Source organism: Gymnodraco acuticeps, unplaced genomic scaffold, assembly GCF_902827175.1.
Source record: "Gymnodraco acuticeps unplaced genomic scaffold, fGymAcu1.1, whole genome shotgun sequence".
Lineage (NCBI taxonomy): Eukaryota > Metazoa > Chordata > Actinopteri > Perciformes > Bathydraconidae > Gymnodraco > Gymnodraco acuticeps.
Window position 1 is genome coordinate 1091036 of NW_022990206.1, and position 19957 is coordinate 1110992.

Consider the following 19957-nt stretch of genomic DNA (forward strand, 5'->3'; position numbering starts at 1 on the left):
CTTCATTGTAGCTGTTCCCAAGTAGAGGACCTCCTATCTCACTCTGCTTCTATACTCACCTGGCAGTTGTTTTTGTAAAACAGTTGCACACCTGCCAAGCTTAGCTGCTGTGTTTAAAACACCTGTCCACTTTTCACACAGCTCACTCAAACAGCTGCCACATTAGCTTCATACCTGTCTGCCTGGTTTCCTGCTCAGCTCAAAACCCATCTGTTAAACAAATAACATTAAGTCGTTGTTTCTATCAGAGAAAGCAATCAGGAGATTAGGCTTGAAAACAGAACAATTACAAATAAAATGCAAAGTGGATTACATCCCTGTGATAAACCAGTAATATCAACGTCCCTCCAAAGGGTCTCATTGTCCCAGGTTGCAAGCAAAGGAGGAAGTTCCCCTTTTTGGCGGTTTCATTTAAATACGTATTAGAAGCATAACAGGGGGAATAATTAATCAATTACACAAAAATATAATTCATACAGAATGGGGGTTTGAAACTCTACATACAAATTCAAATAAAAAACAGTTGTAAACTCTTTGGATGTCAATAAATTGGCAATTCCATCAAGTCCAAAACACAGTGGTTCTGAACTATTATTTGTGGCGTGTTTACCTTCAGAACAATTTGTCTTCCAGACTATACTAACCTTTCCACACTGTCCGAGCTGATCCAAGTTGTGTGCATGTGTAGTGTACTTTGAAAAGAGCAGATTATTCATCCTGTCATATTTTGTTGACAATAACCATCTAGAATATCGGGCGGCCTTTTGTTGTTGTTTCCTGTACTTGGGTGTTGGTGTGACAGGATGTAATCTGTTGGACTTGTATTAGCATGTTGTTCAGTAAGACACATCTCTACATGACAAACGAAGCTCTCACTGGGGCAGAGAGGAAGCATATTACATTAAATACTTCATTGTTATTTGTCTGAGTGTTATGCACACATTCAACACATTGTGCATTCAGTATAACAAATATTCTTATAGGAGTAACCCATGTTGAAGCAAAGTGACTTTAAGATAGAAATACATTGTTTCATGCTTTTTGCATTCACTACCTAAATTGCCCTGCATGTCCTAACAGCAGCAGAGAATTCTTGCGAAGGAGTTATGCAAAAACAATTTTTTTTAAAGGACTTGCTTTCTTGGTGCACATGTGGTTCATAATTCTTTTAAAATCTCGAATTACTGATAAGTAGACCTATAGTTTTCTTGATTTCTGATACGTATCCAAGTTACGTTTTCTACGCAGAACCTCTGTTTAGTCTTTCCTGGCTGATTATCTCCTCAAATTGTAACCTGTATAGAAGGATACATCTAAAGTCAATATGCCTTCTTGGTGGGAAAACTGTAAACAAGTACACAAGAACAGAGGGTCATGTGTCAATGTAAGCAGGGCTGTACCAAATAGTTTAAAGGTTCAAAGCTTCATTCATAACGTTGATATTCAAATTCTAAATCTAAATTGGAATGCTCCTTTGCATGTGTATTCAGTATGTCTAAACCAGGCATTTCTGCACAGTTAGACTAAACAAATATTAGTGGCTCCGTAGGATTGTTTCCAACTTGTGTGATTCGTATTTTTCAAATATCGCCAAAGTGTTGCAAATTCCAAATTAGAATATATTCAAGAAGATAAATATGTTAATTTCTAAAATGCATGTTTTACATACACCGTTTGCGACTCCTACATACAGTTGAAATGTAAAACATTACGTTCACTACAGCCAGAAAAACCAAGCACTTCACATCATGTTCATCGTTTTCTCCAAGTCATATAACTGGATAACGGCATACATCGAAATGTAAAAAGTCTCACTTTGGAAAAAGACAGATCTCGCTGAGTTTAACTGCCATGTGTGTCGTTATCTGTTGTTGTCTGTGTTATTGTTGTTGTTTATATATTGTGTTCATGTAGTGATGTAAAAATGAATTTCCCCCTGGGGACAATAAAACAAATCTATAGGATCCGTATAGCAGTGTAAAGTAAAAACTAAAACATTAGTTAATGTATGCAAGTGTATGGGTATCATTTTTCTGTTGAGCACAGCAAAGAGACAACATATTTCAGATATTTTGAAAAAAAAAGTTTATTAATTTAACAAGCATACAAAACAACAAATCATTTTTAAACTACCAATGCAGTTTCAGTGCAATTCCAAAATATAAATTTTTCAGCAGGGCATGTTAATAAAAGTTTTTCACGTCAGAAACAGCAATTTAAATAATGTTTATCATGACAATTGTCCTAGCCAGAGGAAGCTCGCAAGTACCTCAAGATACCTTCTTGAAGTACAACTGTACACACCCAGCCTTTAAAAACATACAAAACAAAGTACGACATCACAAATGAAATACCTGAACCAAAACATAAGTACTGTAGCACATTACAAACCAATGCATTTGTAAACAAAGCTTGTAAACGAAAAAGGAAGTATGTGGTTATAGATTTTTGGTTTGTGGATTTAATAAATAAGGAGCTGATTAACGGTTTCCTATCAGTTTACCACATAAACAGTATTTGGTGTGCAAGTGTATCAGACGGTAAGTTATGTTTAAAGTGAAAATCTGGACAATATTTCTTTGTATTTTTCCGCAGCTAAAGGCTATCGCATAGATAAACACAGGCCAATTATAGTTAAAAAATACCTATATCCTTTTCCTTCAGGTAAGAAGTATAATTATATGTTTGCCCGCAATGCAGGCAAATCCTATTCACTCACAGAAGGACTGTTACTTTAAGACAGCATCATAGTATCAGCAGGGCACAGCAGTGAAACAATAACAAGAGCAGAAGGATGGCACTGCCAAAAAAGGACTGATTTGAGTAAAGTCCCTTGTGACTATGAGATGTTGAAGCTTGTGTCTTTCACAACAGACCGAGCTAGAGACGACTGACTCACTTACAGCATCAACCTCCACAGAGTAACAAAGGTTCAGTGACAGCATCACAGCATCAGTAAGGCCAATACAATATGTAGGGTTAACCTCACGACAGATTACTTAAAATGTTGAAATGCAATTCAATAAGCTGGCCAAAAATAACATTCAATTTTTTTCTTTTTATAAAGGGGATGCAGTCTGTCGGTTCAATATGATATGTTCCATGATTCTTTGGGGATTTTCTCTGGTGCTACAACTATTCTGCTACATGACACTGAATAGTAATGTTAAAAAAAACAGAGCATGGACACCAACATCCATTCAGAACTCATGTTTTCATTTTGCTTATGATCCACATCCTGCATCTTCGTCAGCTCTCATTCCAGCTTTCCTACATCATTTATCTAGGAGTTTTTATATTTTCTTATTTCAGCTCTTACCAGAAAACTCAGGTTTAAAATGCAGCTGCTCCAGGTCTATGTGGAAGCACACCCTATGCATACGTTAGTATCAGATACTGCTACAGTCAGACTCATACTGCTGCTGTCCATTGGGTTACAAACACTGTATTAGCGTATCAAAATGTCACTGATAGAATGTCAGATCGTGAGGTAACCTAAATCAAATATATATACTGTTTATATCATTCAATCATTGTGCTATTTCTCCAATATCCAGGATTCCAAAAGCACCCCAGCTTTCAGACAGCACCCAGCCACACAGAGAGAATACAAGCCTTAAGACATAACTCTTATGGGAGTATATTCAATGTACAGATTATAACTGCCATTAAACTGAAAGTAGGCGGAAGGAATGTGTTCTTCTCATCAGAAAATTGGACTGAAAGCAAAAAGCACAGCATTTGCTAAAAGGTTCCACTGCCCTATCAGAGAACAACCCCAACTTCTAATGAGTTTGATCAAAACCTACGAGCTCAGGGGAGACTGATGAAAAGTAGAATGCACTAGATTAAGAAGTCTAGTTGTCTGTCATTTTCATTCTACTTCAGCCACATGTTTTATAGCAGCCCATGCAGATCTGCAGAAAAAAGGAAAGGAGAGCATGTGTGACATTGTGTGCTGGTGTGCTTTTAACAGTGTAAAGTGATGGGGAAAGGAATGGTAAAGTGAAATTCAACACTAAATTACACTGGGCCATAATCTTCAGCTGTACTTTTCTCTATTGTTTCCAACTTTGGAGCAAGTTGTGTTTCTGCCCACATCCCTATCAGTGATGTCACAGCAGGTGTTTTCCATCAGGTAAAACACCTGCTGTGACATCACTGATTGAGGTGTGGCTAGATGTGCACCTTGGTTTGAGCATTTCATGAATTCAGAGCAGTGCAACAGCCCTTCTCTGCCCGATTTCATGAAGTATTAAATAACCCTTTGAAACATGAAATGTCTCAAGTATGGTTTGTACACTCTTAGCTCCACCTCAAATGTTGGCGTACCATGTCCCTCACATTGTCCATTTCCCTCTCTACCTAATACACTCCTCCTCTGATGGGCTTTCTGATTCTTCGTTCTCACTGTCATCCAGTTCAGGAAGATCTCCCCACAGGAGCAGATTTAGACCTGCAGACACATTGGAAGGTGAAGAAGGCTAATTAAAAACACACTAAACAGGGAAGAAGAATTCCAGTTTGTTTTCAAGTAGAGCTTATATTAACCTGTCGCATCCAGTCTGTTGAGAGTAGATACAGCGTCACTGTTGAACATCCAGAAATGGCCGTTGTTACAGGAGAGCAGGCAGGGTTTACAGGGAGCAACAACATGATATCCCACAACATTACCACTGGCAGAGGGAGGGAGGGAGAGAGAATAAAGAAGAACAAGTGTCAGCAATTTACTGTGGGCATTTCTGAAAAATGCTTACTCCACTAGCGGGTGTCTATTATCTAAGATATGTTTGTTTTTGCCCTGTGTATAACAACAACAAAGGCTTTAGAATACAAAAGAGCGAAAAACACCTCACTGTAGCACTAAACTGTACTTTAGAATGCCAAATGTCACATTAACTACAGGTGTATAAATCCGAAATGTTAACTCTTATTGTTGCATACAATGAAGCGATTACAGATTACATTTCCCTTATTTAAACTTATATTAGAAATACATCTGCTCAATAAGAAAACAGTTGTTATATCATCTACACAAAATGGGCAACTATTTAATTTAGAGTCAAGTAGGAACACTAAATATTCTCTGGTTTAAGTCATCAACTATGAAAACATTTCTGCATTTTCAGTTTTACATCCTTGTAATTTAATAACTCTGAATTTAAGACTGTTGAGTAGTTGCAGTTCTACAGTACATGTGTGTCATACAAAACTGCTACATGGGAAGACCTTGTTTGCTGTGCTTCTTATCAACATTTCACATCAACAGATGGTCTTCTTAAAGCAAACACTGTAGGCTATTGAAAAGCTTTACATACCACTTGAGACATGCGATGTCTCTCAGTTTGCATTTGCAGCTTTCAGTAGAGTAGCAGCTGGCCACAAAATCAACAGTTCTGGGGGGAGGGTGCGTGTAATGAGAAACAAACAGCCATAAAAGGTTAAAACACACACTAAATTAACATGTTCATGCAACAAACACAGTAAATCATAGTTTGGGTGTCAATGCTTTGTACCCATTAACACCAAATGATCAGTTAGACATCAGTTTATTACAGGTCGTTTCAAGTAACAACACAACAGACATAAACAAAGGCCAGCAGCTATGCTAGCTAGACTAGCACTTACCTATTGGGAGGAATATCAGTCGAAAAAAGCTCAACCTCAGTGTCTGCAAGAAGCACAGCTTTCATGCCTCTTGTGCAGAGCAGACTTTCACAGAATATGCAGTTCACCTGGGACACACACTTGTTTTTGAAATTAGCGTTGGATGTAGACATTGTTGTCTTGCCAAAATGGACGAATTCTCGCTCTTTCTGTCCCCCAGAAAGCAAATGCAGCAGAAAAAACAAGAACCGGGGAGTGCTGTTACTCACTATTCGTCGGGATATTAATACTCAATTTGACGTTAACTTCGCAGGCTTTAACCTAGCACTGACGTCCTTGTGCAAACGTTAGCCTTTTCCTAACGAGAAAACGGAAGGCAGCTAAAGTCAGGTTGTTTAGCAACGCGAGAAAATACATATACACGCGAAACTTTATATCTTTAAAACAAAAGGGTTTGCTGTATTATTGTTAAATGCACGATATCGGCGAATAACCAGGCTGTTTTAAACGACTGGCTCAGCATCCATTTAGATGTAGAAGCAGCTAACCAAATAGCTGTCAGCTTTGTTTACAACTTCCTGGTATTTAAGTGCACTTCCGGAAACTATCTTTAAAATACCCTACATCTGACTCTGATTGGCTGAACTTCTAGTAACCGATGTCATTGGCCACCCTCATTAGAAAGTCTGAATATCATTGGTTATAAAATAGGGGTGAAACGCCCACCTTCAAAAATGCTGAAAGCCGATTAGTATGCTTGCATGTCATTCAAATTAGTTACGCCAATCATGGTGTGGGAAGTACTGATGTCCTATAAACTGGGACGGGGCTGTGTCGTAGATTTTCAAAAAGTTGATACTTACTTTCAGGAGGAGGGTTGTCTTTAAAATAGACTATTTAAATAACACTGTTTTATATGAGAAATGGTTGCTGTCGAAACACGAGACAAGGTTAATGCATTCCCGTTATGTCAAATTATATTATCAGTTGACATAGATATCCGCAAAGGTTAGGGAATTTCTTCCTTAAGACTAATATTAGCTATACATTACTATCTTATTTACGTAATACGGATTTAAATTCTGCAGAATGACACATGCAAGACACACGTTCTCCTCAGCGACCATAATGTTACTGAAACCATATATAAAGTGGCTATTAGACTTTTTTTGCTCACTTTACACACCCAGGAATTGCCCACAATACCCCCAACTTGCAATTAGTGCTATTTATATATCGAATCACATTGTCAAACAAAACACATCCCAATGGGACTTGTTACATGCACTTAGGGCACTGCCTGCAACACATTTATTTTATGTAGCCGAATGAATAATGTCCATGTGTGCATCCCTGCCTGTCCTGCGCACTGAGCAGCCAGCCCCTCCATCTCCCCTCGGTTCTTCCTCTCTCTCACTTCAGGAGGGGGGAGAGGAGAGCAGTTTAGTTTAGACAGGCGGACGGACGGACAGCCACGAGACACATAATGGCAAATATATAAAATAAACTTTTTGAAGCTCTGACTGACATACTACCACTGTTTGTTTCTTAAGAAGGGGATGAATCTCCTTTCACTTGAAGTTGTTTGCACCACAACCGTTTTTTTTGAGGAGGCGGCGAGGCGCGGCGGCGGATGGGAACACAGAGCAGCAGCAGCGCCAAACTCACAATGCGCCGGAGTGAACAGAGGCAGCAGGGAGACAATACAGATCCGCGGGTCCACTGAGGAGCTGCAATCTCTCATCTGTGCTTCCTTTTTCTCTTCGAAGCCTACCCGAGAGTGGCATTCCCACCGTTAAAGGCTATTTTTTTTGTTGGACTGATTGAGACTAAATTGACTTCGCTACGAGGGGGCAAGCGGTTTGATCTCCAAACTCAGCCATGACGTCTCCGGCGAAATTCCGAAAGGAAAAGGAGATAGTGGCCGAATATGACACTCAAGTTAAAGGTAACACTTTTTTAAAGCTTCCCACGTGATCATTTGTATCCCACGCTTAAGAAATATGCTGCTAAATATGTGTTTTCCTTCTGAATTATGTGTTTTCCTTGACTTGGATGATTGCATGGTTTTTCTCTACCCTCAACCTCTCATATCAGTCGTAAATCAGGGGTACGCTTGCTTTGTATTTTACCAACCATTTAAGGATACTAATGTCAATATGTGGACGTGGAAGATGAATAATACATCAACAATTCCGATCATAACTAGAACATCATGATCAGCGTGTCTTCAAGCGTGTGATCGCTCGCCTCACACAGATGGCCAACAAAGACACGAAAAAAAATCCCGCTCAGAAATCAGTGTTGTTGTCCAGATGTGGTCTCTATGTGGTCTCTAAAGAAAAGCGTATGTGAAGGTGGTATGTGTGTGTTGTGCACAGTACCCAAAGGGCTGGGGTTTCGACATGGAACAAGGCAGGGCGTTTTCTCTCCCCTCTGTCTCCTGCGTGTCTCTGCTGCTGGTGTGCACCGCCGAGCGTTCATGCTGCAAATCTCTGTGTGTTGGTGTGTGTGTGTGTGTGTGTGTGTGTGTGTGTGTGTGTGTGTGTGTGTGTGTGTGTGTGTGTGTGTGTGTGTGCATGGTTTTTAAACACAGATTACGTGATCCATTTGTGCCGAGGCTTGTCCATTGATTACAGTTCATTGGTGTCGCCCCTGCCCACGACCAAGGACATGAGAGCAGCAGGGGTGGGAGAGCAAATTGTGGTGGTTAGAAAGGGGCGTTCAGATGTTAACTGTTTACTGGTTGATCTGTGTGTGTGTGTGTGTGTGTGTGTGTGTGTGTGTGTGTGTGTTTTGTGTGTGTGTGTGTGTGTTTCTGTCGTCAGGCAGGTACAATGTATTTAGCTAGGTAGTGTCAGTCAAATACTGGGATGGTTTATCGGATCTATACGTTCAGGTTAGTGGAGGGGGAAAGCACAGAGGTGGCAGGAAGGGGAGGGAGAGGGATGTGGAAGACAGGATATCACTCTCCTCATGGACAGCATGTTTCCACTGTTGCTGCAGTGCAAGATCACCAGCTACAACGGCCTTCCTAATCACAACCGCTTCTCCTTTTTAAAGCCTTGATTTCAACATCCTACCTCACAGCCCTCCTTTGCTTCTGTAGAGCTGCTGCCACCTTCAACTTTGCAGGATAAAGAAGCAAACAAAGCGCTAGTGGAGTGTGTTATCTCAAATTGCTAGGTTGGGAAACTGGAATTCCTGGTGCTTATAAACAGATGAGTGACACATTTAAAGACAAACAAACGTTAATTATGTTAGTAAAGTCTGTAGCCACTAAAACGTCAACACACTTCTGTAAATTCAGGGGTAAATGGAATTCTTCCAAAAGTAATTATGGGTCAAAGGATGCATCATATAATCTGTGTCAATGCCATACCTATCAAATCCAAAAATCCTATTGTGACATCTTGATTTGTTCTATTTCACCACTCCATCCAAGTTTATCTTTTCATTTTGTCACTTGTCTATAAAGCACATCCACACACCCACATGTATGCAAACATATTTTTGATAAGGAAGCTTTGAGTCAGACATGAAGGCAATAACTCCTCTAATCAAAAGGGGGTATAGGCTACTCAAAGTATTTAATTTGGTCTTAAAAGTAAACATGTCAGTTAAACTAAATAACATACTAATCCAGGGTAACTTGGCTCTGTGTTTACCACCTCTTGTTAGCCACTACCTGTTGTTTTACCTGCCTTACTGCAGACACCTTTAGCTGTCAGCGCAGTGGCATTAGCGCTGTTGTCCCGGTAGAGATCTGTTTATGCTTGGCAGCCCGTGTAAAGGCCTTCCGTCCGTGCTGCATTGTGAGGGCTGTCTGCTGTGTTTGTCAGCTTGTGGACTTAATGTTTGTCCATCGACCCTCTGCATCGATTCCCGCTGTCAGTTACTTCACTGCTCCCTGCTGAACAGCTGCGTTGAGCTACCTCTGTCCACCATGTGTTTGTCCACATACTCGTCTCCCCCTATCTGGAATGAACAGATGAAAGGATAAACCTGTGCATCCTCATTATTGTTGTGTGCTTTTCCATCTGTAGAGGCGTCTCCAGGTGATGTGTGTCTGCTGTGACATTCCCAGCCACAGACAGTCTGTCATTACCCTGCAAACTGCTGTTAGATATGCTCTAATGAAGGGTATATCAAGCAGTAAAGCACCCACACGTCACATGTCTGTCTTCCAATATTTGCAAACAACTTGTTTCCCAGATCTGCGAAAGGTCAGTTGTCAAAAGTGTAAAAACGGAGTCTCTAGAAGAAGTAAAGGAGGAGCTATCAGGCTATTTGATGTTTTACTTTATGTGTATTATTCCTTTGATAATACAGCTTTCCTGAACTTTATTAACCGTGTGATTATTCAACAACAATTTCAGTGCAGCTTATTGGAAATCAAACCTTATGGCTCTGTCCAGGCGACATTAATAGGCTTTTTCACACTGTAGCATCATGGGGGAAATTCATGTAAATCCTCCCTTGGCTTACATTTTACTCCTCTGCAGCAAGAGAGAGATGCATGATGTATATCCACTGAATCTTGATGAATGCATTGATCTTCCTGGTTCTTTTCATGACCTTCCCCTTTCCCTGGCATACCATAATTGAGCATTTTGTTTGGAGGATGCAGCTCCAGTTTGATTGAACATTTATTGGTGCAGCGCTTACTCACATACCATCTAACTGCATTCATTTTTTGGTATGTACCTACATAAGCAACATGCCATTCATTCTACACACACTCAAACATTCCGGTAGGCAGGTACTTTAAGTAGGGAGATGTCATTGACACTATCATCTCACCTGTTGACATGTGCTCTGGAGAATATTGTACACACACACACACACACACACACGCACATGCACATAAATACTTGAACACCACCATATTTTTCTCAGCCTGTTTTTCTCACACAGGCAGAGTGCTGATTCTCTAATATGGGATTCTGGCTGATGCAAGGAATGTTCCTACTTCTCAGGAAGAGGGTGTGAGTGAGAGAGGGTGTGTGTGTGTGTGTGTGAGTGTGTGTGTGTGTGTGTGTGTGTGTGTGAGAGAGAGACAGAGTGACTGTGATGCAGAAAGAGAGAGAAAAAGGATCCCGCATTGGAAAAAAAAGGGATATAGAGAATATGGGTAAGACACATTTAAAGGGGGTTATGAATGTTCTAACACAGATGAGAACAGTTAAACACAGCGCTGAAATGGAGTTAAAGAAAGAGCTTATCACCTACCGCTCGTTCACAGAGCACTTATTCAGAATTGAAACCAGAAAGCTACTTTGCTTTGTGAAAGACTTTGAGGTCTGTGTCTATTACAGGGTCCAGTCAGCGCACATCTTCCAGCTATCACTATCCCTTGTTTACCCGGCCGTCAGCAAGCGTGCCATGATATTTAAATGGGAGGCTTTAAATCAGGCAATGGGAAACATTTTAGAGGGAAATTAGGAAGTGCAGCCGAGTCTTTAAAAACATTTGACAGATGTTTCATTTTTCAAGTACATTTTGGCTCGGTGCTTCAGCATCTGTCACAGCTTCACACATCTGGGAATGTTAAAAAGTGGCTGACTTTGCAAATAACTTCCATTGTTGCCACTGATAAAACGTTTTTATTATGTTTTTTGGAGAGATACAGACAGAGAGGTATGTGTGGCCAACTGATCTGATGATGTGGTAAATAACATGTATTGGTTTTTGTTCTCATTACTTGCACACAAACAGGCTGTATCTCCAAACAGATGTAGGCTTATATCATTTTCAACACTTTCTATTATTCAAACTCTGCTGAGATGACCTATTTTACTTAAAGAGGGACGAGCGCATGTGTCCATTAACTGAAATAGTGTGTCTGCCTACATGTAGGTTACTAAGCTGCCTGTTTACAAGTCAGCCAGAGAAACATATGATTTAGAATAAATTGCTGCTCTCATAGCACACAATAGGAAAGGTGACGCAGCAAGATGTTTGTCAGCAGGCAGGATTGTGTGAATATTTCTGTTTGTTTGTACATGGTGGTTGATTTATGAGGAACAGGGATACTGCAGTGGGGTCATCTGACATACATTACAGTTTACCATTTATTAACTATGAAACAGTAAGAGGCAGCAAAGGAATAGATGAATGACAAGCAGAGGGAAGTACAGTTGTCATTGTAGCACTGACCACTTTGCTGCAGTTGTTCACATCAGCAAACGTCACATGAGGGTAGAAGGATGTGAGTAGACATCTTTAAGCTAATAGGCTAATCAATTAGTGGTTGTTTTAGAGCTCTGTGTGTGTTCTTCTTAACAACCCATTGTCAATTAGGGCTGCATTGAGTGAGTCCAGTGGTGCACTTACCAACCACAAGTCAATCACAGGACTGTGTGTGGGGGGAAATGAAAAGGAGAAGGGGAGGGGTCTTGGATCTGTGTGATTGTACATTTTTTTGAGTTGAATTAAAAATGTAAATAAGCTTAAAATACATCATGCAGGAATGATGTTTGTGTGAGGTTCAGGATTAAAGCTCCAACACAAACAGCTTGTGCTGGGAGTGTGTGTGGAGCTTCCTGTTAGGGCCCATGGCTTTGTGGCTGGGCAAATGAAATCCACTGCCTTTCACATCACACACACACACACACACACACACACACACACACACACACACACACACACACACACACACACACACACACACACACACACACACACACACACACACACACACACACACACACACACACACACACACACTCAATGCTGGTGTGTTCGGATTTGTAGTGTAAATCCTTTATTCAATATAAGTCAATAGAAAAATGTACTCCACTGGGTGTCCCACCATCAATTTAGTGTGTGTGTGTGTGGACGATAGGAACACCTTGTGCTGCGCCAGCACCAGACACGACGTGGCTGAAAACACTCATTGATTTTCTGTTCCCTTCTACCTATCTCCTTCCTCATTTTTTAGTATTCGATGTGAAAATGTCCTACAAGCCCGCTGCGGCACCTGCAAGAAAACACAGAGTTACATTTACCAACACTTGAGTGTTGAGTCGGCCTCCCTTAGTGTACACATACACATAAACAGAGATGCGTACAACTCAGCAAGTGTGTCATTGGATTAAGATGTCAAACCCATCCCTGCTGCAGGTGATAGCTGAGATAAGAGAGGAATGTGTGATATCACCATAATAGCAGATGAACCTGTACAGGTGTACAATAACACCCAGCGTGTCAAACAACTCGTCAGTGTCAGTGACGAGAGATAAAGAATTTAATTGAGAGGGATGCAGGACGATTACAAAAATAGACAGCCGGTGAATTGGGTAAGGTCAGAGTTCAGCTGCTGTTCATTGGTGTCAGATGTTCCAGATGCTCTGATTGGGCAACAGATGCTTAGTCTGTCCTGATTAGCTAATCCTAACACCACCTTTCCTTCCGGCCTTCAGAACCGAGGCATGTTGGGGTTGGTTTAAAAATATCCCCTCCTTCTTTTCAGGTGTTGCTTGCTGCATGATGTAGAAAACACACGCGCGCACGCACACATGCAAGCACACACAAACACGCACACACACTTTTTGCATAAAGTCAACTGTAGCATTCCACAAAGTTAGTTTCTGTGACCTAAGGTAGTTGAGCCATGAATGTGTGATTGTTTCTCTGTTTCAGTTTAGGGATGGGCAATACAGATAACAATGTACTGTTGATTTTTTTATTACGTGATATTATACATTTTCTAACAATTTATTTCAGAGGCATTACGTTAAACAAGAAACAGATCGGACTAATATATCTTATGATTGTTCAATTGAGTATTTTAATGTCTTCAAAATGTGGAAATAAAAGTGTCGGAAAATAATATTCGTAATTTAACAAATTGTTCATCCAACATTTTGCCAATTCATTTCATAATTATTTCAGCAGCAAAGTATGTCCACATTCCCCAAGCCTATGTGTGAATGTGTGTGTGACCTGAAGCCATAGTTGATATAGGGGCCTTGACCCCTGTTAGGGTGCCTCATTCAAATGTATTCTTTATGTGACACACACACGGCAACAGCAGAGCAACCGGTGAGAGCGTGTAAAAATGTAAAAAGCAGATCCGTGCTCTGGCCTTCCCCCTAACTCACACACTCTGTCTGTCAATCCCAAAAGTCCCTCTCTCCCTCTTTTCAATCTTTTTCTTTCTGTCAGCCTACATCCAATGAACAATCACACCATTGTGGAAAGAGCTGCCGGTCTTCAGCTCAAACTCTCTGTTTTTCTCACTCCTTATTTCTCCCCCCTCTCTTTTTCTGTCTCCCTCCTTTCCTCTCATGATGTTTGTCAGTTGTGATGAAATGAGACACACACACCTTCGACACGCCTCCCGTGGCAACTTAAAGCAATAATCATCACTTTATGATTCCAGCATATGTGACACACACACACACATATTGTGTCTCATACCGGACACTGACTCACAACCAGAGGATGTGTGTGTGTGTTGGTGAGAACATGTTAAAGAACAGAGGGATCTATATTTAAAGCGGAGCAGGGCAGAGACAAAGCCCACTCATATCCTCTGTAAAACAATCGATAGGAGAACAGACATCCAGCTGCAAATAAATAGGAGGCAGAGAGAAGGAGAGAAAGCACAACAGTAGAAAGGTTGGATAATGCTCCCGGGGGACGCCAGAGGAAACAGGTTGTGTTTGGTTTGAACAGTCCTCATACGTGGCCACAGAAGAAAAAGCCAGGAGCCTGACCAAGGAGGGGAAAGGGAGGAAGGGGGGGGGAGAAAGGAAGAGGAGGAGGGAAATATGCAAGAGAAGGCCTGAATAAAAGAGAATGTCTGAGGTGTAATAGAGGAGGGAACTGCTACTAGACTGTTCAATATGTGTGTGAGTACAGTATGCACTTGTACTAGCCTTTTTTTTTACTCCTCACACCCGTCTCTCTTTCTCCTTCCCCCCTCCATCAGCAGCTTCTCTCAGCACGTAGGCAGAGTTGGTTGCTAGGGTTACTGAATTGCCCCCATTTTTTCTGGGTTTGTGAGGAGCAGAGGGAAAATGAGAGAGAATAATGTAGATTTGTCTCCCCTGTAGGGTCTGGCTAATCAGGTTACACGCACACACACAAACACTTGGAATTTGAACCATGGTCTTTCAGGATTTTTTTTGTTTCTTGCTTTTGCATTCCTGTCCTTTACTTGCTCTCTCCGCCTCCTTTATTCCTTCCTTTTCATCACTTTGTTTCTTCTTCTCATGGTGTCTGTGCTGTTTCCTCATCTCCCTCAGGCTTGGGGGTCTCTGTGAGATGAAGGGTAGCGCAGTTTGATTAAAGGAAATTCTAAATAGTTTTTGTTGTTTCTCTAAAATAATTCTGCTTGCCATTGATGCTTTAAGCTTGATATTTATGAAAGCCTTAGGTTGCATCTCAGACTTGCATCAACATCAAACACTGTGACTATGAAGTGCAGAGAGAGGGTGGGATTCACTATCGAAGAGAGGATTTCAGTATTTTGTGACATGTTTACGTGTGTGTGTTTGTTTGTGCGTGTCTGTTGGAACTCGGCACTCGGGTTCACACCTCTGCTAATGCCGTTTTAATGAAGCCATTCATCACTTCTTCTCGGCTGAATCTGCATCACTCACACACACACACACACACACACACACACACACACACACACACACACACACACACACACACACACACACACCCAGCCTCTCACTCTCTGTACTCCTTTCTTCTGCCTGAATGCGGGTGAGGACACGGTGTTCTTCCCCCCTGGTTGCTATGTGGATGCACCAGTTATTTTTTAGTTCCCGGTGTCAAAGCTGTGTTCTCTCCCATTTTCTCACCCAATGTTTGTTTCCGCACATTCACAGGCTTGTTTAAAGTGCTGAGTCCTACCTTTCCTTTAAACCTGCTCTCAATGTTGGAATACTGTAGTCTTCTTTCCCACTGTCAACACACACATGCCTGTTGGAGCATCATCTGCTCTCTGATCTTGAAAACAGGGAGTGTCAGCCCCCCCCCCCTTCACACTCATGCCAGATGCACTACATCCACACACAACCCCACACACATCAGTTAAACAGCGTGGTGGCTGTGTAGGTGTAGCTCTGCTAATATGTTGACCCTAGCTTGAGGTTGCATTGAGGGCACTGTTGGCTAATTATGTTGCAGCATGCAGGAAGTAGATGAGATCAGACTTCCTCTTCCTTTTTTTACCCCATCCAAGTGGGACAACTCGTGATAGGCGGCCCCTGCTGTGTGCAAACAAGGAAACAGTGCTGCATCTGTGTAGACTCATGCAGGTCACACAGCGGCATGAGGTAAACCTGCATCTGTGGTCGACCTGAACAGGTTTTTAGAACGTCTCCAACAATGACAATCCACCCGGCCTAAGTTGAACATGTGTACGGTACTGTTCACAAGTTCAAATTTGTATATGAATGACTCAACCAGTGTTACTTTCAATTGTTATTTATTAATTTGTGATTTGAAGAAAATGGGGGCTGCGTGTAACAAAAGCAAAACTATATTAAAGCAAATACGTGTTTGCTTGAACCTTGATATTTAAAACATTCCCTCACAAACGGTCTCATTGATGGACGAGGGATTGCTGAAATGCATGTGTTTGGGAAGTAGAGAGCATACCACTGGCTAAATGAGACTTGTGAGAGTTTGTAAACTGATGTTGATATAGTTTTACTTTTGCCAAACAGAGCAAGAAGGAGAAATGAGAACAGTGTGGGAGTTTGTGGACAGAACTGAAACGGAAAGATATCTTTATGGGGTACTATTGAAAATATGTATAATAGTTATGTGCAAGGAACCACATTTGCAGATTTGAGATACTGTGAGCAATGCAAACTAGAAGTGAACCATTGACAGCAATTTCATAAGAATGTGGTCAAATATGATTAAACGCCTGATCAGACGTGCATCATCTCCACATATCAGTACATGCTGCAGGGTGTGGTTGTATGAGTGTAATTGCGTGTATGTGTGTGTGTTAGGGCTGCTCAATTAATCGTATTTTAATCGCAATTATGATTTTGGCTTTACGATCGAAATAAAACGATTATGTTTTCTAATGAATTTCTTTTAAATAATTTTTTGTATTGGTTTTTCAGTTGAATTATACTTAAAGTTCAGGGTAACCAACTGTTAAAAACATACTGTTCAATTTGTGTGGATGTTTTCAAAGTACATGGATAATCGTATTTAATAATCGTGATATCAATTATTGTGTGTGTGTGTGTGTGTGTGTGTGTGTGTGTGTGTGTGTGTGTGTGTGTGTGTGTGTGTGTGTGTGTGTGTGTGTGTGTGTGTGTGTGTGTGTGTGTGTGTGTGTGTGTGTGTGTGTGTGTGTGTGTGTGTGTGTGTGTGTGTGTGTGTGTGTGTGTGTGTGTGTGTGTGTGTGTGTGTGTGTGTGTGTGTGTGTGTGTTGACATTTCAGTGCTGGTGCCATGCCTGGTGTGAAAATGTGATTTACCTGCAGCAGACATAGTGCTTGAGCTATTTAGAGGCAGCAGCCCATACCTCAGGCCTGATATTTATCTCTCTGGTTTTCAGGCGCCTGTTAGCAGACTCTTTCTCTTGTTCTGCCTCTCGCTGAGCGTGGCCAGGGGGCAACAGTGTGTGGGAAACATGCTGTTATGTGCTCTTCACTCATGCATGTTTAAGCATGTCCCGAGGCTGTGGAATATTGTGTACCGTCGGAAGTCTCTCAACCTGTCATGTCCAAAAAAACAACAGATTTTTGTTCTGCATGATACATTTGATCCACTCTTCAACTGAACTTGGGTGTCAATTATGTGACATGATGGCTCTTAGGGAATACCAGTGAAGTCCTCAGGTTGATGCAGAGCCAGTGGTGGTGTTTTAAGCAGGTAGGTTGGAAGGAGATCCAATATTTGAATCCAGAGCAGAAAGCAACAGATTGTAATGTGTCAAAATGTTTTTAAAGGCTAACAAGCTGCAGTGATGTAAATTATTAACTAGTAGAGCCAAAACCAGAGTTGGATGGTGTTAAAAGATTACCAGAAAAAAAAACATTCAGTGCTAAAAATAGTCATAGTCAAAGTATTTTAATTGAGCAAGACTTACCAAGCATCTAATGAAAACCCCAGCGGCATTCCCTCTTCACTGGAAACACATTGCAGTAATGTGTGCTGAGACATTTCTGGAATAACTAATAAATAAGTAGACCACAAACAACACTCAATATTTTCACACATGCACTGTGCTACAGCATACTGCATCTCGGTTTAAAACTGGGTATTTAGCCTACTGTTGGAATTAACTTAATAACGGTACAATGTGCATTTCCAAGGCTGCAAAAAGATATATTGGATTCATTGGATATTTTTTATCAACACCTGTAGCAATGCTTCATTTAATGTCTTTATCTAAGGAGCATGAATCTGTACATTGTGATACCACTTTCTGGGCCCTGTAGTGTTTTTATTCAGGCCCGTGATTTTAAGATTTTCCTGTCAGTGTACCTCTCCCTGTGTGCCGGGCCCATAGTAGAGTAAAGACCATGTGCTGGCCTGCGCTGTGGGATACCCCTCTCAGATTACCGCCTTAGCCTCTCCCCTCACCCTCCCTCTGCTGCCTCCCTCCCCCCTTCACATTCCGACTCAGTCCATGTGCTTCAAACAGCGTGGAAATGGGAACATCCCTCTCCATACATGCACACACACATACTCATTCCTGTCGTGCAGTGGCCCATGCAGACTGGGGCTGGTGTGGAGTTGATGGGTGCTTTTCATATAGATTATACACACACTCTGTCACACTCTTTGTAGGGAAGTAGACCTGTGCCTAGACCTGTGTTGGATCTGAAAGTTGGCTAAGACCAAGTGGTTTTTCTTGTAAATAAACAGAGATGATTTCTGAGTATTGGGGTGATGAAGGGGTCAACAATAAAAAGAGAAAAATAAAGGGTAAAGAGGGGGGTTCCCTTTAGCACAAAGATCCTTCTCATCAATCATTTCATCACATGTGTGGCATAGCCATCTGACACAAGCATGTTCTGGTGCCCCCCATCACTCTTGTCCTCAAATCTTGCCTCTCCCACTGCCGCTCACTGTGATTTATTTCTGTCTGAGGGCAGCGTTGCATGCTAAAGGTTGCTGTCTGTGACATAAATGCACATACACACAGGCATTCTCTGTGTGTAAAGGTTGCAGTGGGAGGCAGCGGGCTAAGTGGCTGAGTGTGAGTGGGGCTCTTGTCATGTGCTCATGGTATTCCCTCAGAGGAATGTGGAGGAGAGTTTCCCAGTCTGTACTGGTGGAGTCCCACTGCTGGGTCAGTAACAATAGAAAGCAACATTCTACCGTGTTGTGTACTGTTTTTATTTTGTTCCATGCTAAATGCTTGTAGCACTTCGGGATCTAAACTCATATATGAAGTGCGTTATAAATTAAACCCATTATTATTATTAACATAATGTGATTGCATATAGTGTTTATTGTAAAAAAAAATCTAACCAAGAATAGCATTACAAACAATGTTTTGGCAGAATAATTATAACTACAAGACAAGACCAAATGTATTAGTTTTGCACAACTTTCGAGTATCCAATAAGATGGCCATGCGTTACTTTTGCAACTAGCACTCAACTCCTGGTTCTTAGAGCATCTTTAATACGTTTATTTTGAAAGCTTAGTTAAATATACACAAACTGTAGTCAATGGGATTGCAAAAAACACACTGAATGCCTGTAAAACAGTGGTTCCCAAAGTGGGGGGCGCAGAGGCATGACAGGGAGAGAGACCAGGAGGAAAAATGGTTATTAAAAAAAAAAAAAAAATCATAATTTGAAAAATGATTGATTCGAAAATAATATCATACAGTACAGTACTATTACGTCTGGGTCTCTGTGTTTCATTAAAGCTCGGCTCTGTGTGTGTGTGAAATGAGCCATTTTGTGTGCGTGCGCGCGCGAGAGAGAGCGCACCGGTACCGGAGATCGTTGTTGTTAGCTTCTGGTGCTAGCGAGCTACGCTAACGAATATAAGGAGTTTTTTCAACAACAAAGTGGAGGAGAGTCCTCTCCTGTCAGACTGAGAGACTCAGTGAGCTAAAGGACTCTCTGTGTTATCAAATCAAATCAAGTTTTATTTATATAGCACATTTATAAACGATTTTTGGTCGAGCCAAAGTGCTGTACATATAATAAAAATAGCCTACAGTAGAGACACTTTTCTCAGTGGGTCTCAAACGTTTTGGTCACCATTAATGTAAACAATTATTTCCGAGGCACACGTTTATATGATCATTATAGTTATACACAAATAAGAGAATAAATGAAAAACAGGTATGAAATACTATATGACAGTAAAACAATAATAAAGTTTTAAAAGGGTGA

General features: G+C 41.1%; 2 protein-coding genes across 4 annotated transcripts in view; one reads left to right on the forward strand and one right to left on the reverse strand.

Annotated features, from left to right (window-relative positions):
* Positions 1 to 2068: 2068 nt before the first annotated feature.
* On the reverse strand, positions 2069 to 6829 carry fam72a (family with sequence similarity 72 member A). The gene is made up of 4 exons (XM_034218278.1): positions 5629 to 6829; positions 5319 to 5396; positions 4552 to 4676; positions 2069 to 4456 (listed from the first exon to the last, which is right to left on the reverse strand). The coding sequence occupies exons 1-4, from the start codon at positions 5778 to 5780 to the stop codon at positions 4362 to 4364; spliced, it is 450 nt and encodes a 149-aa protein (XP_034074169.1). The 5' UTR covers positions 5781 to 6829; the 3' UTR covers positions 2069 to 4361.
* Positions 6830 to 7005: 176 nt separating this feature from the next.
* Positions 7006 to 19957, forward strand: part of srgap2 (SLIT-ROBO Rho GTPase activating protein 2) — a 64622-nt gene continuing 51670 nt past the window's right edge. For all 3 annotated transcript variants that reach the window (XM_034218273.1, XM_034218274.1, XM_034218277.1), the window contains exon 1: positions 7006 to 7555. In XM_034218273.1, coding sequence (XP_034074164.1) covers positions 7489 to 7555 — 67 coding nt within the window. In that variant the 5' untranslated portion in view covers positions 7006 to 7488. The remainder of the gene's footprint in view (positions 7556 to 19957) is intronic.